At 46.0% G+C, this 23,997-nt stretch overlaps 1 protein-coding gene across 15 annotated transcripts in view; it reads left to right on the top strand.

Moving 5' to 3' along the window:
- Positions 1 to 23,997, top strand: part of ACOT11 (acyl-CoA thioesterase 11) — a 749,239-nt gene that overhangs the window by 441,062 nt on the left and 284,180 nt on the right. For all 15 annotated transcript variants that reach the window (XM_085602549.1, XM_085602548.1, XM_085602556.1 and 12 more), the window contains one exon: positions 23,585 to 23,645. In XM_085602549.1, the coding sequence (XP_085458675.1) occupies positions 23,585 to 23,645 (61 nt within the window). The remainder of the gene's footprint in view (positions 1 to 23,584; positions 23,646 to 23,997) is intronic.

Below are 23,997 nucleotides of genomic sequence, written 5' to 3'. Positions count from 1 at the left end.
GCAAAATCACCAAAGATCAACTACATGCAAACCTCGCTCTCAGCCCACCCACCGTACCCTCCAACACCGACGCTGCCCACAGCCTCAGACACTGGATCGAGGACTACGCCAACACCCTTGCCCCGCTGAAGAAACCCCCCTACAGAGACACCAACAAGAGGGCCAGCTTGTTCACCCCAGAACTCCTAGCCTCCAAGCAAGCTTGCCGGAAGCTAGAGAAGAAACGGCACAGTGAAAAGCCCCGGACAGCCACACAGCACACAAGGACGCCATCCGCAACCACCACCACCACCACCACCTCATCAAGGCTGCCAAGAGGACCTCCTTCAAAGACCGCCTCGACAACAACGCACACAATAGCAAGGAGCTCTTCAACACCGTGAAGGAACTTTCCAACCCCAGCTCCTACACCAAGGACATCCCTCCGTCGAAAGCCCTGTGCGACTCCCTCGCCACTTTCTTCCACCTCAAGATAGCAGACATCCACGACATCTTCAACACCCAGACAGCCCCAACAGACAGCAACACAACAGACTCTTCGCACATCATCGACCACGACCCCCTGCTAGCCTGGGCCAGCGTGAGCATCGATGACACCATCAAGACCATGAGCACAATCCACTCCGGCTCTCCGTCAGACCCACTCCCGCACCACGTCTTCAACAAAGCAAGCAGCTCCATCGCACCTCACCCGCGCAACGTCATCAACCTCTCCCTGGAGACTGCGACCTTTCCAGATAGCTGGAAACACGCCGAGATCAATGCCCTACTCATAAAAACCCAAGGCAGACCCAAGAGACCTCAAGAACATCCGGCCCATCTCTCTACTCCCGTTCCCGGCCAAGGTCATAGAGAAAATCGTCTACAGACAGCTAACCCGATACCTCGAAGAAAACAGAATCCTGGACCCTTCCAAGTCAGGGTTCCGCAGCAACCACAGCATCGAGACCGCCCTCATCGCCACCACCGACGACATCAGGACCCTGCTGGACAACGGTGAGACCGCAGCACTCATCCTCCTAGAACTCTCCGCCGCCTTCGACACCATCTGCCACCGCACACTACGCGCACGCCTCCACGCTGCAGGGATCCGAGAAAAGGTTCTGGAATGGACCACATCCTTCCTCTCAGGCAGAACCTAGAGCGTCCGCCCATTCTCATCCGAAGCCTCCGAGATCATCTGCGGCGTACCCCGGGGATCCTCCCTCAGCCCGACACTGTTCAACATCTACATGACCCCGCTTGCACACATCGCCTGACAGCACAACCTCAACATAATCTCCTACGCCGACGACCCTCAACTGATCCTCTCCCTCACCAAGGACCCCATCACCGCCAAAGCCAACCTCCATGAAGGAATGAAGGCCGTCACCGACTGGATGAAGATCAGCCGCCTGAAGCTGAACTCGGACAAGACAGGGGGTCCTCATCCTCGGCTCCAACCCTTCAGCCTGGGACGACTCCTGGTGGCCGACGGCACTGGGGGTAGCCCCAACAACCACAGACCACGCACCCAACCTGGGAATCATCCTCGACTCAACGCTCTCAATGTCCAAGCAAGTCCACGCCATCTCCTCCTCCTGTTTCAACACCCTTTGCATGCTCCGCAAGATCCACAGATTGATCCCAACAGATACAAGAAAGACAGTCACCCAGGCCCTCGACAGCAGCAGACTCGACTACGGAAACGCCCTCTACGCGGGAGCCTCGACTAAGCTCATCAAAGGACTACAACTCATCCAAAACGCCTCGGCACGACTGATCCTCGATGTACCACGCCACGGCCACATCACCCCCACCTGAGAAACCTGCACTGGCTCCCCGTCAACAAGAGGATATCCTTCAAGCTCCTCATCCACACACACAAGGCACTCCACAAGACCGGCCCTGCCTACCTCAACAGACGACTCTCCTTCTAGATCCCCAACCGCCAGCTCCGTTCTGCCGACCGCTCACTAGCCACCGTCCCGCGCATCCGAAGAGCTACCACCGGCGGGAGATCCTTCTCCCACCTCGCCGCCAAAACATGGAACACCCTCCCACTGAGCCTACGACAGACCTAAGACCTGCTGACCTTCAGGAGAACACTCAAGACCTGGCTGTTCGATCAGTAGCGCCCCCCCCCCTCCTCCCCCCAGCGCCTTGAGACCCTCGCGGGTATGTAGTGCGCTTTACAAATGAATGATTGATACAGTATCATTGACATGAGAACTGCTGGAGTCAGTAGGTTCAGTAGGAACAGAAATACACTGTTCACCACTATGTTGAATGTCAACAGGATCTACAGAACCACTGCTGACAATGTCTCAATGTCAAAATTGTGCTTGGGTGCAATGCATTCCTCACAAAATAAGTCTTTGTTACCTTTAAGTATAGCAATTCTGCTAAGATTCCATACTTTCCCATTGGAAAGTCTAACTGAATTTTTCAAAACGTCTTTTACAACAAATGGTACCATGAATGGACTTTGACCCTTTGGAACTCTCCAAGGTTTTTTGACTTAAACTAGCATGCTAACCTGGACAATAGGGTCACATTTGGAACCTTTCTGGAAGTCAAAACTATGCTTATTGATCACATGGGTTTTTTCAATACTTTTTTTTAACTAAATCTAAGTCAATATGACTTCTGGTGGAAGTTATTAACCAAGAAGGATTACTTTTGATCCTTGGTAATCTTCCCCTCATGATTTCGAAAGGGGAACAATTAGTCATGTCATTGGGAGTGGTCCTATACCTCCAAACGGTTTTTACTACTTGGAATTCCCATTTGTTATTCTCAACTCCAATGAACTGTATAGTGTTTTTAAGTACCCTACTGAATATCTGAATGATACCATTACCACAAGGGTTGTATAAAGATGTGGTACAATGTATAACACCAACTTTTTAAAAATAATCTTTGGCCTTGTTGGAAATGAACTGTACCCTGTTGTTGTGATGACACGAATGGGTAGACCATCCTCGGTAAACATGCAATCAAGAAATAGCAGCACAGAATCAGTGTTCACACTCTTAATAATTTTTATAATGGGCCACTTTGAGAAAATATCTATGGTAGCTATATATAATGAATTTGCTCTTGGGGCCAATAGGGCCCATAATGTCCATTGCAATAGTTTCCCAGGGTCCATTTGGAGCACAATGTTCACCCATATTGGGTTTGAGAGTCTTTAAGGACTTGTCAGCATTGGCACAGGTGACACACTCTAGCGATACGCTTCGCAAAGAAGTCTAATCATGGCCACCAAAATGATTTTTTTATTGACTGCTTGGTCCTTACAATACCATTATGACCATCATGACCATGAAGAGTGATAGTGTGTCTCATACCAATAGGAGGTATAGCTCGGTCTCCCCTCCAAATGGTACAGTTGGAAACAGACAATTCCGTCCTCACCTCCTAAAAGCTTTTGAGTTCAGGAGTGAAATCTTCCTTAGGAGGCCAACCCTCTAGAATACATTTCTGAATTTTTTGTAAAGTCTGGTCATTCATGTATTCTGTAGTCCATTCTTCACTTTTGATGGGTAGGGGATCCTCATGTACAAGGGCAATTTGAAAATCGTCCCAGGGATTATGAACATGTTATTTAATGGGCAAGGGAAGTCTAGATAAGAAATCAGCTGTGACGTTCTCCTTACCAGGGTCATACACAATTTTATAAATAAAATCCTGTAGTCTCATGGACATTCTGGCAATTCTGGCAGAGGCATTCATCATACCATCAGTAGTGAGTAAACGTACTAAGGGTTTATGATCGCTGCATATCTCACATTTCTTGCCCCAGACAAACACCCTAAAGTGCTCCAAAGCCCACACACAAGCCAAAGTTTCCCTCTCAATGGTTGAATATTTTTCCTCCGAAGGGGTAAGAGTCCTGGAGGCATAATTAAAAATGGTTTCTCCCCCCTTCACTAACTTCTGTGCGAGCACAGCTCCTAAGCCCTTTGAGCTGGCATCCGTAGTGATAACACAAGAGAGGAGAGGGTCAAAACTATAAAGGGCGGTAGCATTTTCAATGGCATATTTTACATCTTTGAACTCTTTCTCGCACTCTTCACTCCATGTAAATTTGCTTTTGTTCTTTAGTAGTTGCCTAATATTGAATACTCTACATTACAAATTTGGTCTGTATTTAGCGTACAATTGAGTCAAGCCTAAGAATGACCTTACATCATCTTTTGAAATAGGGGAGGGAGCTAATCGAATTTCTTCAACCTGCTCTGGCTTGGGTCTGATACCCTCCTCACCAAGTACATGACCTAGATAAGTCACTGATGTTACCCCATATTTATACTTGACATGCTTTACAGTCAAACCATTAGAAGATAATTTTCCTAGAACCATCTCCAAAGCAAGATCACGATCAACTTTGATGTTGGTGAATACAAGAATATCGTCCTGAAAAAACACCGCATTTTTACAATCCCCAAAGATGTTGCGCATAATCCGCGGAAAAACAGCTGTCGCTGACGCAAGGCCAAAGGGCATTCTTTTGAACTGGTAACACCCAAAGGGTGTAACAAATGCAGTGAATTTTTTACAATTCTCATCAAGTACGATTTGATGATAAGCGGCAGAAAGATCAATGCACCTACCAGTGCCAACATTTCAGAAATCCTTGGTAAGGGGAATTGGTCAACTATAATATTACTATTCAGGTGATGCAAATCAATACACCATCTGATATTACCATTGGCCCGTCTGGTAACGAAAATGGGGGGGAAACCCACTCCGAGGATTCAATCTTCTCAATAATATTGCTCTCCACCAATTTGTCTAGTTCCTTTTCTACTTCTTTTCTTACCGCAATGGGAATATTTCTTGCTTTAAAGATTTTGGGACAGCAATTTTCCTTCAAGATTATTTTGTGCCTAAAGTTTGTCCATTCACCTATGTCATCTCTGAATACTTCAGGAAATTTGTTCAACAGAGTTTTGCTGTAATCTTCCACACCTCCTAGCACCATGACAGGATCGGGGTTATTAGGGTTAAGGATAATATTACATTGTCCTTGCTCGAACCATACTAAAACAGACGGTCCTTGTTTAGAGACATACAATCTTGCCACACATTCACGGTCCTTGAACCTGAACGAGATCCAATAATATCTATCCTTACCCTGGAATATCCTTTAGGGTTGATTTCAGAGGGATCTAAACCGGACCCAAGTTTCTCTCTAAATTTTGAATTCCAAATGTTTTGATTAACTATAGAGTATGGAGAGCCTGAACCAGCATACATCTGTATCTCTGTACCTCCAATAGTCATGTTGCAAATGGTTTTCTTCTTGACTACAGAGTTAGCAATGTTCAAAATGACAGAAGAGGGTTCTGTAATGTTTAATAAATATGAATCCGTATCCTTCTCATCATTGTCACCCCATCAGGTTCATTAGAAAAGTGTCCAAAAACTCCACAGACTGAACATTTCTGCTTGATGGCAGGACAATTCTTATTGTTGGCTAAGTGAGCTTTACTGCCACACCGATAACATTTAAATGTATCCTAATCAGGTTAATTATTGTGTTCATTTGGGGTGCTTTGTATTTTGGTATTAAAATTAAGACTGGTATTAACAACTTTAGCTACAACAGTACTAGCTTTATCACTGCTCTAACCTCTTTCGCACTTCTACATGACATTTCAGCCTGCCTAACTATAGCTAAAATATCCTCCAATTTAGCATCTCCATTGATCCACAATCTATCTTGGACAGAAGTATCTCTAACATGCATAATTACTTGATCCCTTATAAAGTCTTCTTGTAAATTCTCAAATTGACAATCGAGGGAAAGAGTTCTTAAAGCGGAAACATAACCATCAATAAACTCATCAGCATCTTGCTTATGTTGGAAAAATGTGTACCTTGTAATGCCAATGCACACTTTAGGGGGAAAATAACGGTCAAAGTAATTGAGAGAAGCTTTAATCACATTTTGATCACTACCCCCACCAACTCTTATCATTTGACTGTAAGCTTTAAGCCCTTCCGGTCCAACAGAGTGTAAGAAAATTCTTTTTTTGTGAGCCGGAGACATTTTTCCCTGAACATCAAGAGTATCAATATAGTTGATAAAGTATGCTTTCCATTCTGGCCACTTCATGCAAGGAGAAGTGCCAGCAGGCCAAAAACACTGGAGAGGCGCTAGATTGTAATGCTGCATTGACATGTTGAGGTAAAGCAATCAAACGTTATGTAAAGGGAATTGTTCGCTGAGTAAAGGAGAATAACAGCATCCAAACTTCAACCTTTAAAATTAAAGAGGCAAATTCACTGTATGTAAATAGTAGGTAAAAACTGTAAAATGTAATGAGGTTACCACAAATAACTGCGAATATGCTCCAATATTGTGAGGGTAGCTCGTACAGTATCTTACCGATTGTAGGCAGCGCACACGTAAGATTAGCAGATGAGATAAAAATCGCGCTGTGAAAGTCTCGACTGGAGCTGCTAGGTAACGCTTGAAACATTGAAGGCAACACGTTGCGTGAAAAAGTGTATTGTGTTGCGTAGAGGCTGTGGCTGGGGTTGCTAAGCGACACTTAAAAACAAAGATGGCGGCATGTTGCGTGGGAGAACGTAATGACGCAAACTTACGTTCCTGACGCCAAAGCAAGGTGACGAGTTGGAACACAGGTGCGTTCTTACGTGGAAGCAGGAAATGATCGTCACGATGCAGGTCGCTCCAGATTCCAAACCATCCTCATCGCCAAATTGTTGAGTAATCCACACAAGTAGTAAGGAAGAAATAAGTAATTTATTGAATAGAAATACAGCATCACCAGGGAGCATCCAATGCCATCAAAGTCCAGCCACCAACTGACTCATGGAGCATGGCACAGACCTTACACTCTAGAATAGAAGATGAATGAAAAGTCCGTGCCGAGAACATGGTTGCCAAGCAAGGAAGACATGGCAACCATGTACACAACAGAGACACATTTACAACATATATCATACCAATAAGAACTTGTGAAAAGTTGTATACAAAGTTTGACAAAAGGGGCAACTTTGTTTCTCCCTCCGTTGTGCATGTTGCCCTCCTCCCACCTGCCATAACAAAAAGACACTGACTCTGACACCACAGGCTGCTTCACAGCACTTTACCCCCTCTCTCCTTCCACTGCCCATGTTTCCCCTCCCTTGTCTGCCCTGCCTCCGTTGTCCGTGTTGCCCTGCGCACCGGCCATAACAAACAAAAGGCAATATGTTCCGAACACCACTGGCTGCATCATAGCATTTTTTGCCACCCGCCTACCCTAAGTGTTGCCTCCCCTCTCCCTCTTTGTTCCTGCCAGCAATTTTGTTTTTAACTTTCAGCCTTGCTGCACAGTACATACAACATGACTAAAAAAATGGACAAAGCCAATACATCCAGTGTTTGTTTCACTTATTCGTAATGCATAAGGAGAGAGGCTCTTGGCCCCGGGACTTAAACGGACACTTTACAAAATATAGCCGTACCCAGTACACTTTATCTTAGGGAACACTTCTGTAGTATTGTGCTTACATCAACTGTTGTAATGTTGCTTACATTCACTGTTGTGACGTTTTAGTATTTCTTTCCTTGTATTTATAGAATGTTCATTCTGTTCCACGTTCCTTCTCTAGTTGCTAGGAGAAAAATCGGAACCTCTGGGCTTTCTCCTGAGCAACTGGCGTTGGCTGTGGGTCCTTGACATTTGTACCTATTCTCTTGGAATAAACTCTTTTTGAGGCAATCTACACGGTACCTGACTCCTGTATTTCTACCCCGACACTACAACTTCATGTCTTATGTCACGACAAGGCTGTGGATCTCCTGGAGTTACCAAGCTGTAAAGCCTTTCAGGTGCTCCTGTGGATTAGAAGCAAACCTTGCACAATTTCTGTAACTTATTGTCCAATGTCCTGTAAACATGAAGACAACAGAAGGAGGCTGTGTTAGTCATAACATGGCAGCGAAAAAGAAAATACAGCATTCTGATGATGAGCAGGATGTTGTAAATACATATTAGCTATGTTTGTACTTACCCTACTTCTAGTGTTCTTCAAGCCTTTCCTCTGTGTCCTTTCCCAGTTCTGATCCTAGAACGCTTGTGGGGTTCTTAGTACTAGCGTGTTGCTGAAGGGGGAATTCTAGCTGGGGCAGTTGGTGTCCGGTCAGCGGTTGTGGTGTACGCTTTGTCCATGCTCTGTAATAAAGATCCTGCTTGATACAGAAGAGGCTCCTGCATCTTTCCTACGATATATCAATTTGGCGACGAGTTGAGTTGCAGACTGGACGTGGGAGCGAATCCATTGATCTTTACGGAGCGGATGGAAAACGAGCGACAACGACCAAAAAGAATTCACGACGTGCGGAGCAATACTAATGGCATGAGGGAGTGATGCTCTGAAACCGAACATTTCTCAGTGAAAGAGGCGATTTGGCGACATTTGCGAGCAAAAGTGACGTCACTCGACGAACCGTGAGTTGGTCGAATCTTTTTAGCGGTCTCGAGTTGAAGCGCAACCAAGCAGCAGCGTAGCTCTACGTAACAGCGCGAGCACGCAATAACTTCAAGCGTTGCTAGGCGACAAGCTTATTGCGTAAACCATGCTAAGGGGCGCGAACTCTCTCATTGAGCGTTGCCTAGCAGCAGCACTTCGCGTCTGAGTCAGTGACATGCCGATACTGCGAGGTTGCGCAACGTCATAGTCTCGCGCTAACAAGCGGCCATCTTGGATTGGGACAGGAACAATATCGAAGAAAACGGAATTAGAAGCCTGTAACCAGGAAAAAACGAGGGAGATTTCGCACGCATAGCGAGGAGCCAATAAGAGGGTCCCAAGATAAATAAATTAAAAGGGAAAAGAAGCAGCTAACTAGCAACTCAACAATAAAAAAAAAAGGTGTTGGCAAACAGAACTTTACGAAAGTAGGGTGTACAGTTACACCCATAGATATATGTGAAATACTGTTTTGGTGTATTCTAAAGTGAGGTGTGTGATAATTTTGGGTGGTCCTTGACAAAATCTTCAAAGACATTATTTCTTCACTCTTGTCCATATTGACGACGGCATGTCACAGCAAGCAAATCAACAAGTCAATGTGACCTTACCACCTCAGTTCCTTAGTGAACCAGGGGCACCATCAATCTCTTGGGAAGATTGGATACGCATGTTTGAAAATTACTTGGACGCCTTGGATGGTCAGGATTTTGCTGCTAAACGGAAGAAAGCACTCCTTCTGAGTGCCCTTGGCAAAGAGGGACAACGAGAATTTCAGTACCTTCCTCAAGCGTTGCAAGCTAGCGGGCAACCCATTCCTAATGAGTATAAGGAGGCTGTAACAAGACTGGAAGTGAGGTTTGGTAAAGAAGAGAACCTCGTAATGAATAGATATACATTTTATACTCACAAACAGCGCACGGAAGAATCGATAGATGACTTTGTTGCACGCCTTAGGGAATTATCTATCAAGTGTAACTTTGGGGCAATGAGTGATGAGTTGATACGGGATCAACTCATAGTGCAGTGCAACAATAGAAAGACACAGGAGAGGCTGTGGGCGGCTAAGAATCCGTCATTGAAAGTGGCTATAGATTTAGCCAAAGTGGTGGAGGAATCGGAAAAGTGTATGAAAGAGTTAGAAAAATGCAGTCCACAACAGAGTGCGATTTCAGTGGTGACTGAGAAAACAAAGATGGAGTGTGAATCAGGTTATGAAGAGGCTGTGGGTGTGATGAGATATAAAGGGAAGAATCCCTTAAAGAAAAGCAATTTTGGGAAAAACCCTAGCAACAGAGGTTGTTCCAGATGTGGTAGTAGTAGCCATAATTCTGACGCAAAATTCTGTTTTGCGAATAACAAAGAGTGTCTCAAGTGTGGGAGGTTGGGACATTTCTCAAGGATGTGTAGGACTAAGGGGAATGCTAGTGTAGCCATTGTCGAAGACGAACCCATGGAGTTAAAGCGTGAAAAAGATAAAATATTGAGTGTGGAGGATGATTGTATATATAGTTGTAATGAGAAAAGAGAAGTGAGACCAAAAACAGAGTTTGTGATCAATAACCGTAAGGTGACCCTGATGGTTGATACGGGTTCAAGACACACAATCATTCCCGAGCCTTTATTCAGAGGTGAGTGGGGTGATATCTCCTTAAAGGAGAGTGATATCTCTCCAACTGGTTACCAAGGAGAGAGGATAGATTTGTTGGGGTACTTTGATGCAGATATTCATTTTGAAGGAAGGTCAATTAAAGGGAAGGTATATGTTGCAGTTGATGGTCCACCAATCCTGGGTTGGATTCATCAATATGACCTACATATTATAGTGAACCCGAGAGCACCCAATCAAGTCATGGTAGTAGATGAGTACACCCTCAGTGATATACTTAACGGAGCAGGGAATGTGTTTAGAGATGAGTTGGGAGAGTTGAAGGGGTACGTTCACAAGATAGTCATAAAGCATGGCACAGTTCCCGTACAACATAAGGTGAGGCGAGTCCCACTTTCAGTGAAGGATGAGGTTAAGAAAGTGATTGAGGAGATGTTACAGGGTGGTGTCATCGAACCAGTAGAAGCATCTTCGTGGGTATCTCCGGTCGTCATCACGCAGAAGGCTGATGGCAAAATCAGATTCTGTGTGGATTTGAGATCGCTGAATAAGTATGTGGTGGCTGATACTTTTCCCCTGCCAAACATTGGCGAGCTGGTCTCAACTTTGCAAGGGGCTAAGTTTTTCTCGAAATTAGATTTAAAGAGTGCATATCACCAAATCCGTCTTCATGATGAGTCGAAGGGTCTTACAGCATTCATCACTACCGAGGGTACCTTTCAGTTCACGAGACTCCCGTTTGGTTTAAGCTCTGCAGCTAGTGTGTTTCAACGCATGGTCACTGAGATTTTTAAAGGGATTAAAAAAGCGGTGTTCTTCCAGGATGACATACTTGTATTTGGAGATACGATTACGGAACACAACGAGGTACTTAAAAGTGTGTTAGGAAGAATTCAAGATGCTGGGTTGACTTTGCGTAAGGAGAAGTGTTGTTTCCTTGTACAAAACATAGAGTATTTGGGTTATGAGATATCTGCGCAGGGTGTTAAGCCGAAGAAAGATTTGATTGAAGCTATAAAAATGGCTCCCCGTCCCACGGACAAGGAGCAACTTAGGTCTTTTATGGGACTCATAGAGTTCTATTCAAAGTTTGTGGAGAATTTTTCAAGTAAAACTATGACTCTGAGATCGTTACTCAAAAAGGGGGTGAAATTTTGTTGGAATGCTTGCCACGAGGAATGTTTTAATTCGATAAAGAGAGTTGTGTCAGGCAAATGTGTTAACTCCCTTTGATATCAGTCTCACATCCATATTAATGGTGGATGCTAGCGCCACTGGAATTGGTGCAATTTTGTTGCAGAAATGGCAGGAGGGTGAGAAGACCATTGCTTTTGCCTCTCGTACCCTTTCGTCATCTGAACAGAATTATTCTGTGAGAGAAAGAGGCATTGGCTGCTGCTTGGGGTGTCCAATACTTCAGGACATATTTGTGGGGAACAAAATTCCAGCTTAAAACTGACCACAAGCCTTTGTTAAAGGTTTTGTCTCCAGGGGGAGCCGGAAAGGTTTCACCAAGATTAGCAAGATTAGCTTCAAAGCTTCAGGAGTATCAGTATGATATTTTCTATGTTCAAGGGTGGCGTAATGTACAGGCAGACTGTTTATCAAGGCTTCCTATTAAGGGAGATGATACATTGAAGGAGTTTTCTGATGTATACAAGGATGGGGCTGTTGCCGTTATTCAGGATGTTGTAGCCTTGAGCGATGGCAGTTTTACTAAAGAGGAGTGGCTGGATGCTATGGGTAAAGACATAGTCCTGCAGAGGGTGATCGACTTGGTGAAGTTAGGTTCCCGACGGGAGAGTTGTGTCCAGCCACCAGTGCGACCATTCATTAAAGTGTTGGATGAGTTATCATTGTATGGGGATGGTATTCTAATGAGAGGCGATAGATACGTTCCGCCATATGGTTTAAGACACAAAATTGTAAAATTGGCACATGAAGGTCATTTAGGGCAAACACTCACACAGCGTAGATTGAAAGTGGATTTCTGGTGGCCGGCCATGGATTCACAGGTGACTTCGTGGGTGGAGAATTGCTCAGTGTGTAGAGACAGCGAAAAGAGACTCAAGGTTGGGTCTAATGCAACGCGGAGCCACATTGTCAGTCCGGATGTACCATGGCATAGTGTGAGTCTGGATTTTATAGGTCCAATGGACGAATTGCCATTCAGTCAACGGTTTGCCATTGTGATAATTGATGTTTATTCAAAGTGGCTTGCTGTGGAATTTGTTAAGGATATAACCACTGACTGTACTATACAGTTTTTAAAAGGCATCTTCCTGAATGAGGGTTATCCTTCAGTTTTAATCACGGATAATGGTACTCAATTAACGTCTCAGAAAATGCAGGTGTTTTTAACTGGGTGTGGTGTGACTCATCACCGCACTTCCTTATATAATCCGCAAGCGAATGGTGTGTGTGAGAGAGCTAATAGAGTGGTTAAGGGGATCATTCAGATGTCGTGTGTTTCAGGAGGGTTTGCGGATGAAATGGTCAAAAATATGGTGTGGGCGTATAGGACCACGGTTCATAAAGAGGACTCTAAGTCGCCTTTTGAACTCATGCGGGGGAGACGTCCTGGCACCAAACTAGCACCCTCTTGGATTAAAGATTCTCTTCTTGGGTGCGCTCAGCAGGAGGCAAGTGTGAAAACTGGGAAAACGATTGCTGAGGGTGACTGGGTTAAAGTTAAATCGGGGAGAGTGGCCAAGGGACTTTCGAAATTTAGGGGTCCTCATGTGGTGAAGAAGGTTTTTCAACATTATGTTGTTCTTGACAATGGGGAGAAATGGAACCTTCGAAGGGTAGCATTGTATAGTAAGCCTGTTTCAGCTGAGGATTCCATGTTGTCTGCAAAACCAGTTCTGTCCAGTAGTGGCTATTTGTTGTCCACTCCGGAGGGTTATACTCCGGGTCAGAGTGCAAGCCGTTGTAGGGAGGATGGTGGTGGTGATGCTTGTAGTTCATTTGATGTGCAGAGTCAAGCTGGTGCTAACAATGATTTTAGTCACTCTGAGGAGTCCAGGGCTGTGAGGTCTCGCAGGCCTCCGGCTTATTTGAATGACTATTTATGTTAATTATGTTTAACTGTATCTTAGGACATATTGTCTGTTTGTTCTGGTTTTAGGGAAGAAGATGTGTTGTAAATACATATTAGCTATGTTTGTGCTTACCCTACTTCTAGTGTTCTTCAAGCCTTTCCTCTGTGTCCTTTCCCAGTTCTGATCCTAGAACGCTTGTGGGGTTCTTAGTACTAGCGTGTTGCTGAAGGGGGAATTCTAGCTGGGGCAGTTGGTGTCCGGTCAGCGGTTGTGGTGTACGCTTTGTCCATGCTCTGTAATAAAGATCCTGCTCGATACAGAAGAGGCTCCTGCATCTTTCCTACGATATTCACCTATATCACAGGACTTGTGCTGAATAGAACAGAATTATTTTGATGAGTAGGATCCATTGATGATGGAAAATGTTCTTGATTATAAAAACAAACAAAACATCCCTGTACCCCACCATGTGTATAGCTTCCTCCGTGAAACTCTCAGGTTTAATGTCACAAGATTTGAGTTCTTCTCCAATTGCATTTACACATTTTTCCTTCCACATCTCTAAATTGACTATAGTGTAAGGTGACCCTGAATCTGCCACCAGAATGACCTGAACACCTGCAACAACTATCTCTCAGGACGGTTTACTCCTTCCTTGACTCTTAACATCTAAAACTGCATCCTTAACCAGAATTACTACATTATCCTTTTCAGAACACTCCTCTTCAGTGTCATTTTCTTTGTGTTTCTATGTCACATATTTAACTCTCGTTCTGATATCCTTCCTTTTGCACGCATGTGCAAAATGTCCAACGAGACCACAATTTGCACACTTTTGATCCCTTGCTCTACAGAATCTACTATTAGCCAAATGATCACGACTTCCACATCTGTAGCAGCTCAGAACACCTTGCACATCTTTCTTGACATCTACTCTAACAGGAACACTTGATTTCTTTTGCTCCTTGTAATCTTGTGTTTTATTACTTAAATCCTTTTTGCTCACAGTTTTATTATATTTCTTTTTATTCATGCACATACTTCTTCTCGTTCCTTACCCTCCTCTAATGCCGCTTTTGCGCATCTCAAGGATATTTTAGCCATCCTCACAACCGCCAGCACTTTGAATAAAGTGCCATCACCCATGGACCATAACCTTTCCTGCACCCTCTTATTATTAGTAAGCATAATGATCTGATCACTAATTAATTCTTCTTGTAATGGACCAAATCTACAAGGTACCACCATTTTTTTCAAATTTGCTAAGTAATCATCAATCGTCTCACTTTGTTCTTGTTTACTGCGTAAACATTTGTATCTATCAATAGCAATACAAACTGTAGGTGCATATACTTTTCTTAAATCTTCTAATGCATTCTCATTTCCATTTGGTTATATTGTATAATGATACCTTTCTTAATATCTGGTGTAAGACTTTCACTGTTAATTGTAACCATGTCATTTATAAAGTAGTTTTTCCATTGCTGCCACTTCATGCGTGGCTCACCTGGTTCTGGTAGAAATGCAATTGGAGGTGTTAATGTGAATGTCTGTGCTGCACACATTTTTTTTTTAAATAATAAATATTACCCAATTTTGTAATTGCTCCTCAACAAAAGCTCACAGAAACGTCCACTAATAACGCACAATCTTATTAATCCTTCAGTGTATAAATAGTCACAGGTGTGCGCATCACCGTGAGTGTATGCACTCAATTCTTTTTGACATCGATGTAAAATGTATGGCTCGCCAGTTGTTTCAAATAACTCTCGCAGGTGTGCGCATCACCGTGAGTGAACGCACTGCAAATTTCTTCTTTAAAACTCATATTTTCTTTAAAAACTTAATCCGCTTCACAATTCCTTTAAATCCGGTGTGTAAATCACCGATGTGTAAAATGCGGTGTTTCTTCAGTCATTCACGCACTGATTTCTTGCCGTTGTTAGTTTTCCAGCAATTTCCTTTTCTAAAATGGCCGCTCCTTGCGCGTGACGTCACCACGCTGATATTTTGTTCCCAATCAATGTAGGCCGCCACTCCCGCTCTCCTTGCAAGACCGCGCTCGCAGTCTTCCTTCCACTCCAACTGATACTCCGTCACGCGACTTCTTCAGCTTGTACATGATGCCTTTTTACTCAATTTCCTCGCATCCTCCAAGCGCCGCGTTTCATTCACCTGTAGCTCACCTTCAAATCTTCAGGTAATTCTCCTTTATTTCAAGTTTTACGTTTCTTACTACTTTTAATTTTCTTTCCTCCTCTTTAGTTTCTTCACTTTACGCGTAGGTTCCTGCAGAGTTGCCGCTCGTCGCCAGTTGGTAAAGTACAACTCCAGTATGAAGTAGATAAGCTTTACTGGCAACTCTCCTAGTACATGACAGCAAGTACAAAATTACATATCAAGGCTCAAATCCATCTCCCTTTCCCAGAACACCCACAACCCTGAATTCCATATTACCTAATAAAGATGCAGGATGCATTCAAATGTGGAATGCAGCAACACCACAGTTGCGAATGTTGAACCAATTTCTGTTATTTGCAAACGTAAAATAAAGATCAAGAGATTACGCTGGTTTGATGTTGGCCGCGCTCTGCCCCCCCCCCCCCCCCTCGTTCCTTTTGCAACCCTTTCTGCGCCAACATTTATGATTGAGACACTGGAAACATTGAAGGGATTTGACAAGGAATTAAGGAGCACACATAACTAATCAAGTCTAAAATGTGTTCAACTCATTATCTTGCCTGCTGAATGATGGGAGCCAAAATGCGAAATAGTGATCCGTGTGGTTTTTGGCTCCTGTTGTCTCTTGGCTCATCGAATGTATCCCATTCTCCAGGCACCTCATCTTTCAATCTTATGACGTGACCACGTCACCTGAGACTAATTAATATTATATGGTAGACCCCTAAACACTTGCACTATTGACATTGTTAAATTACTAAAAATGTTCTAGTCTTTAAAAGCATACTTAGCCCTGGGCAATGTATGAGCGCCGAGTGCTGTCATTAAACCGTTTCCTAAATGGTTGCTATTTATTTATCTCCCTCTTTTTTTGTTTAAATTGTGAGTTCTGGCCATATTAATTTCCTATGTGCTGGTAGTATTGTAAAACTGTATGGGCCTGATTAAGATGTCGTTCGGAGTTGCCTCCAACGGACATCCCTGTGGTTTCGGAACCAGCCAACCTCGTGATGCAACAGCTCATGGTACAGTCGCAGACTCCCATTTCCCTATGGGAGCTTGTGCAGAGGTCGGAAACTGGCCGAAGCACAAGCTCCCATAGAGAAATGGGAGTTACTATAAATCCCTGCACCATGTGGCAGGCACCTCACGGTGCAGGAATCTACAGGAGGCACCATAGGTGCCCCCAACTGGAGGCTGCAGAAGGAGGGGGCCCTGCTAGGGGCCCCAAAGATGCTTTCCGACAGGATTTCCATGTCAGAGTCCGGCATGGAAAGCCTGTCGGAAACCAACATCGTAATCCCGACGGCGGAAACACCGTCCGTATGGGATTATGTGGCAGTTCCAACTGTTCGACGAGCTCAAGGTGCCGGTCGGAAGCCAGTCAGATTGACCAGACTGTTTCAAATCCAAACAACGTCATTCTAATATGGCCGTCAGATCTGAAACGGATTTCGGTTGGAAAGCCGCTGGCATGTGGTCGGAGGCTTTCCGACCTACATCCAAATTAGGCTCAATGTACAAAAAAGGCCTTTGAGATGAGCAGCGTCGTACTGATTGATATCATTATTGGATAGTGCAGCAAAGATTATTGCCAGGTTTCTTGAAGACTTGTCACATTGGAAGTCTCTTGTTGCTAGACCGCATGTGCTTTTTCGGTCTGTGAAGGGCATAGTGTGGATTGGCTTGCTTATAGGGCAATTGGGACGGGCACGACGGGCTGGTCTGACAGGTCAGTGCGTGGGGCAGTTTTTGGCTGTCTATGGACCTGTTTACAGTCTGCTGGGACGGATTTTACTGTTGATTTTCCAATTATTAAAACTACTATTGCCTGCATAAGCACATGTCCCTGTAGTCTTCCATACATTGGAAAACACTAATTTGCAAACATGGGCTGCTTTTTTTGGCTATCTAATTCACTAATCGGGGTCACTTTTTCATATTGGTGATTGGTCCAATTTTATGTCTCAGTCCGACCCATGAAGAACCTTGTCCACCATGTTCATTTGATCTGACTCCAAAGTTGTTTTCACCCAAAGGTCAAGCAAATGTATATTAACATCTTTCTTTGCGCAGATGACTTGGATATGATGGACCGGACCGTGATAGGCCTTCAGCACCAAACCATATGCATTCGTTCATGCTGTATAAATTGCTCATTCATTCATTCCTCTTTACTTTCCCTTCCTGTAGTAGACTAACCGCATTAGCGCCTTGAGGCCTTCGAGCATTCGTTCGCACTTTATAAATACTCATTCAACATCGAACTGCAAATAGCAGTGCAGCGTCAAGGAGTGCCTCTTGTGTGTGCCGTTGATGAGGGATTTTAACCGCGAACTGGGCCCAATAATTTTGTAAAGGTGCCCTGTGTTTATCAATCTGCAGGGCACACTCGGCTACACATTGGTAGAGCGCGAGAGCTGGAAACAGACTTTGGACCCACCAGTCTCAAAGGAATTCATTAAGGATCCGCCCAGTGCTCCCTTAATACTATACCGAAAGTGATGTCATTAACAAAGTATTTAAACCTGATCAATAACCCTGAAGAATCTACGGTGATCCCGTTGGTCTGTACCCGTCGAACAAAATAAAATATCCATTTTCAGAAATATGTCTCTTCTGGGGTTGGAATTGTGGGACTTTGTATTCATCGCGCACTGATTTAGTGATGATCAGATCTGTGCGGGTGGTAAAAGGTATCTAAAAACATTGTATGCATGTGACCCTTCTCGTTGTTGTAAAGTTGTCAATATAAAGCACTCAAGACACGTGTGATTCTTTCCGCTGTGTTTATTGGGATATCACACAAGCAGTTACTCCGAGGAGCGCCGGCCAACCCTCTGTGCCCTTGCCGCAGCGCGTTCACTCTCCCCGCCTCCGCGCTAGCTCTGCGCGCGCATCTGGCGCCAACGCGCCGTGCCGGCGTCACGTCTGCGTGACGCGGTAACAACTAGACCGCTACATATCTCCCCCTTTTTCCAACCCAAAGTTCAATCACTTACAATTCGCAGTCCAGTTCAAAGTCTTGGAACCTGGAGGGCCTTACAACTTGTCTACCGCTCCTGGTCACCTTACCACTGCACTCTCGAGTCACTTGGCTCTGTGTTTCTTCACGTTCTGCTCCTACATTCATCTCTCCTCCACTGTTCATGTTACCTCTCGGTCTGTCCATATCTGCCTCTGGTGTCTCACCCCTTTGATCTCCTACTTGCTCCTCTCCAGCTTCCGCTTCTTCCCTTTCTTCACTTCCACTCGCCTTGTTCCTTTCGTCCACTTCTTTCGTGCTTTCACCTTCCGGTTCCCACTGCTCCCATCTCAATATCTTGTTGCACCGGGCCATGCGGTCCTGCGACCACACATTCCCATCGCTGAGCAGGGCCGCTCTATCGTACACTTCCTTGACCTGCATGGGCTTGCTGTACTTGCTGTCTCCTTTCCTTTGTAGGGTAGCCAATTTTACTCTCACCCATTCTCCTCTCTCTAACCGAGTGTCCTTCACATTCCTCCTCTTGTTGTAATTATTGGTGTAGATGGCTTGTGCTCTCTCCAGATTTGCTCTTACGACCGCCGGAGACCATTCACTGGTCACTACCTTCTCCTTCCAGATTCTGTTGTCGTGCGTGAAGGGTTCCCGCCCTCTCAATATTTGGAACGGGCTGAACCCCGTACTCGTGGGCGTTATTCGGTAGGCCCATACCATATTCTCCACCGCCTTCTTCCAGTCTTTGTTGCAGGTGATGGCCGCTTGTATGGCTCCCATCACCACCCTGTTAAATCGTTCCACTAGACCGTTCCCTGCTGGATGGTAAATGGCCGTGTGCTTTACCAAGATGCCATTTCTCTCCATGAACTGGTTCCATTTCTCAGATTTGAACTGGGGCCCATTATCACTTAAGATGGACTTGGGAATTCCCTCGCGGGTGAATGTCTCCGATAAGAACTCCAGGATGTTCTCCGTGTCCATGGATTCACTCACTTTTATCTCTGGCCATTTGGAGTAACGGTCGATGAGAACACACACATATTTCTGTACGCTCTGGTCATCCAGCACCGGCCCTAAAATATCTATCGACAACTCTTCCCAGGGGTTTGAGGGAGTGTCGAATTTCCCCAGTGCTGGGCGTAAGGGCCTCAACGTTTTGTCGGCCCCTTGGCATTGGGGACACTCTCTGACGTGTCTCTCTGCTCTCATGTCCATGCCTGGCCACCAGTAGTTCTGTTTCGATCTGGCCTTGAGTTTCCCAATCCCCAGGTGGCCGACATGCAATAAGTCCAGCAACCTGTTGATGAGGTTCGTCGGGGGGATTACTCTCTCTCCCCGGTAAATGAATATGCCCTCGTCTCCCACCGTCAGTTCTTCTCTCACCTCATAGAAGGGTTTGAGGTTGGGTTTCACCTTTTTCTTATCAGGCCACCCTTGGGTGATGTGCACTTTTGCCTCCCTTAGGTCAGCATCTTCTTCATACGCTTCCATCCACTCTTGTATGCTGATGATCTTCTCTTGGTCTTCTATGAGAGCCACCATCTCTCCTCTATCCGCTGGGTCCTCTTCTCCCGGCTCCATGGCCGCCGCTCGGCTCAGGTAGTCCGCCACTCGGTTCTTGTTGCCAGGGATGTACTCCACGTCATACCTGAATTCCAACAATTTTAAGGACATCTTCGATATCCTGGGCGTGGCGCTGGCGTGTCCGCAAGACGTTAAAACCTTCACCAATGGCTTGTGGTCCGTTTTGAGCAGGAATCGGGTACCCCATAGGAACTGGCGGAATCTCGTCATGGCCCACACTACCGCCAACATCTCTTTCTCAATGACGCTGTACTTGCCTTCTGTCTCCGTCAGCGCTCTGGAGGCGAAACTTATTGTTTCCATGTCCCCACTTCCTCGGTCTTGCATAAGTACAGCACCTAACCCCTTGTCGCTGGCGTCCGTGATGAGTATGGTGACGCCTTGTGGGTCATACCCCTTGAGTGGTATTGCTTCCAGGATCCCCTTCTTAATGACTTCAAATTCCGCTTGGGCCTCCGGTGTCCATTGGAACACCGTGCTTTCTCTGGTCAGCCTCCTCAAGTTGTAGGTTTTGGATGCGAATTGTACCACAAACTTGCTGTAGTACTCCGCCATCCCCAGGAATGATCTAACCTCCTCCTTGTTCTTGGGTGGCGGTGCTTCAACAATGGCCTTCACGTTCTCCCTCTTGGGTGTGATCCCCTGTTGCCCTATTTCGTGGCCTAAATAGGTCACTGACTGTAGTCCCAAACGGCATTTCGACCATTCCGCCGTGAGGCCTTTGGCTTCTAGCGTCCGTAGTACCTTATCTAGTGTCCGGTCATGGTCCCTTCTATCTCTGCCCATCACTAGTATGTCGTCCTGGAAGTACTGTACATCTTTGCAGTCTCTGAACAGTTGGTGCATCATCTTTTGGAAGACGGCCGCCGCTGAGGCCAATCCGAACGGCATGCGACAAAACCTGTAGCACCCAAACGGGGTAATGAACGATGTGAGACTTTTGCTGTCCGGGTGTAGCGCTACCTGGTGGTAGGCTGACGTGAGGTCGATTGTTGAGTACCACTGGACTCCTCTGGTTCTCGCCAGCATTTCCTCTATCTTGGGAAGGGGAAATTTCTCCACCACTATGTTCTTGTTGAGTTCCCTCAAGTCCACACAGAGTCTGACCTTCCCGTTGGGTTTCATCACAACCACCAAAGGCGCCAGCCATTCAGCACAGGTTATGGGTTCTATGATGCCCTTCTTCTCCAGATCTTGAAGTTCTGTCTGGACAGCTTCCCTCACTGCAATGGGCACATTCCTCACTTTATGTGCTACTGGTGTGGCTCCTTCCTTAAGTACTATTTTGTGTTGGAATTTCTCCATTTTTCCTACTGCGCCCCCGAACACTTTTGGGTAGTTCTTTTTCCATCGATCCATGTCCGGCCCTTCCTCCTGGTCTGTGAGCAGGATCTGTTCCTTCCCCCCAGGGTCGAGTTTTATGCCCAGGTCGCCCTGGTCTAACCATCCCAGGACGGAGGGTCCTTTCTCGGCCACATACAGTTTGCACCATGCTGATCGACCTCTGAACTCAAACAGTAACCGTCGGAAGCCTAGCATGGGAATGCGATCCCCATTATATGTTACCGGTCGTATGTCCAGTTTCTCCAGGCCAGGGCCCAACTCATTTTGGAATTGATCTACCCACACTGCTCTCTGTATGATGGTGAATGGGGATCCGGTGTCTGCCACGACCGAAATTGTTATGCCACCCATGGACATCTCTAGGACCGGTTTGGTGGATCTCTTGGCGTCCACGCTCAGTACCTGATCGTATATACACAAGACAGTAACCACCTCTTCCTCCGTGGCCTCTTCCTGATCTTCTGTGCTTTGGTCCATATATTTCACCACTCCTTTCTGCTGTTTCTTCCGACACACCTTCTCATAGTGTCCCATTATGCCGCAGTGCATGCATTTTGCTCTGAAGGCCGGGCACCGTCTGTCGTGGGCTTCGTGGGACCAACTTCCGCACCTGTAGCATGTTTTCTTATTCTCACTGTCCGCTTGCTTCCCTTGCCATCTGCTGGTCCCTTTGGCTATGGTTGGTTTGGGTTTCTGGTCCCTGCGGTGGTCTCCCTCTTGTATCCTGTTCACCATGGTTGGGGTGACCGTTTCTTTCCTGGTAGCCTCGGCGCACCTCTTTGAGAGTTCAGCCCTCTTCACTATGACCATTACTTCTTTGAGTGTGGTGTCCCCGCTCGCCCACAGCTTGTCTTGCACATTTGCACTGGTGGTGTGCATGATCACCTGGTCCTTTATGAATTCGTCTTCCCACAGTGCATACCTGCACGGGGCTGCTAGCTTCCGTAATGCTGCTACGTACTCTTCGATGGACTCCCCCACTTTTTGTTTCCTTTGCTGAAAATTGTATCTATCTACTGAGACACATACGGTGGGGCGGTATCGCTCATCTAGGTCTTCCACCGCGTGCGCATATACATCATCGTCTGTGTCTTCCCTCTTCGTGGGTACCAGGCTCTTGTATATCCTCAGTCCTTCTGGCCCTAGGTTTAGTAGTAGGATGCGTTTTTTCCTCTGAGGGGTGAATTTTTCTTCGTTCTCGTCCTCCAAGACCCCTATAAAATTGTCTATATATTCCTTCCAATCTTCCCATTTCATCATTGGTTCACCAGGTTTCGTTAGGAATTGCACCGGTGCTATCGCATACCCTGCAGGGGAGCTCATCTTTGCTTCCTTGGTGCTCGTTCCGTCACTAGCTTTGCTCGGGGGGCTACCTGGGGTGTTATCGTTGTTTCTTGTGTGCTTAATCCTCTGGGGGCTCTTGTCACTGGACCCCTCTTCTTCCTCTTTGGTAGCCAGTGCAGCGCTCTCTGTGCCTGATTACGTGCGAAGGCGGCTCGTATGCTTGTGGCTGTTGTGGACGGTGTCGTCCCTGCAGCCTGTATGTCGTTCGGGTGCTGTTCCGTGGCTCTGCCACGCTCCTCGGTTGCTCTGTGCTTTGGTTCGACCTGCGCGGTCGGCTAGGGCGTGTCCCGTGGCTCCCTCACCGCTCCAGGCGGCCTGTGCGGTGTTCTGTTCGGGCCTAGTAGCCTGGTAACGCGTCCTCCTTCGACTCACGGGGCCACGTGGGGTGTTGCCCTCTGCTGTGCTTCCCGCCGGTCCGGTTTTCGTCCCGACCTCGTCGCCACTGTGAAGTTGTCAATATAAAGCACTCAAGACACGTGTGATTCTTTCCGCTGTGTTTATTGGGATATCACACAAGCAGTTACTCCGAGGAGCGCCGGCCAACCCTCTGTGCCCTTGCCGCAGCGCGTTCACTCTCCCCGCCTCCGCGCTAGCTCTGCGCGCGCATCCGGCGCCAACGCGCCGTGCCGGCGTCACGTCTGCGTGACGCGGTAACAACTAGACCGCTACAGTTGTGTTCATTTGTATGTTCTGAAGCTGATGTGCTGCATGATAGCAATTTGTTTTTTTAATATTGAGGCTGAAGTCTGCAGCAGCTGCATAAGGTAGGTTGAGAGGTATGGGAAGGACATTTTCAATTTCTGATCGAGGCACTGCAATTTATATTACAAGTGGTAAATGAACGAAATTTCGGCACTTAGTGGAATGGTCCTAAATTATTCATAAAACCTTGCAGTACGCTTAATCGGAATGGGGTAGGCTGTCTGATTACATGTACCTCATTCATATGACCTGTATCCCAATACAAATACAAAACCAATAACTTCTGTTTACTAATTAACGATGTTCTTTTGCTTCTAGTGTTGGACAAGTTGTAAACCTGAAGGCAAAGGTCAACCGCGCCTTTAATTCCAGCATGGAGGTTTGTATATGAAGATTTCAGCAAACTCTACTATTTCATCTCGCTCTCTCTCTCTCGCTCTCTCTCTCGTTCCTTCTCTCTCCCTTCTGCTGATTGCATTGCACGCCCTTTTTGCACACCCTACCGACAGTAATATGCAGGCACTGGGACCCTGGGAATCAACAGAATTCCACAGGGCTCGCGGTCTCTCCCTGGCGAGAGTTCTACTTTTTGACCATTCGGGGCCACCATGTGCACAGTGTTGCTTGCCACTCCGCCTCCGTTTCCCCAACCCCCCCCCATGTTGCTCCTGAAATTGAGGGCAATTATTTCCAGTCTCAGAACAGTCATTGGCGAAGGAAAGGCACGCTGA

This window comes from Triturus cristatus, chromosome 4_2, assembly GCF_964204655.1.
Source record: "Triturus cristatus chromosome 4_2, aTriCri1.1, whole genome shotgun sequence".
NCBI lineage: Eukaryota > Metazoa > Chordata > Amphibia > Caudata > Salamandridae > Triturus > Triturus cristatus.
This window is presented reverse-complemented; position numbering and strand designations above follow the sequence as displayed.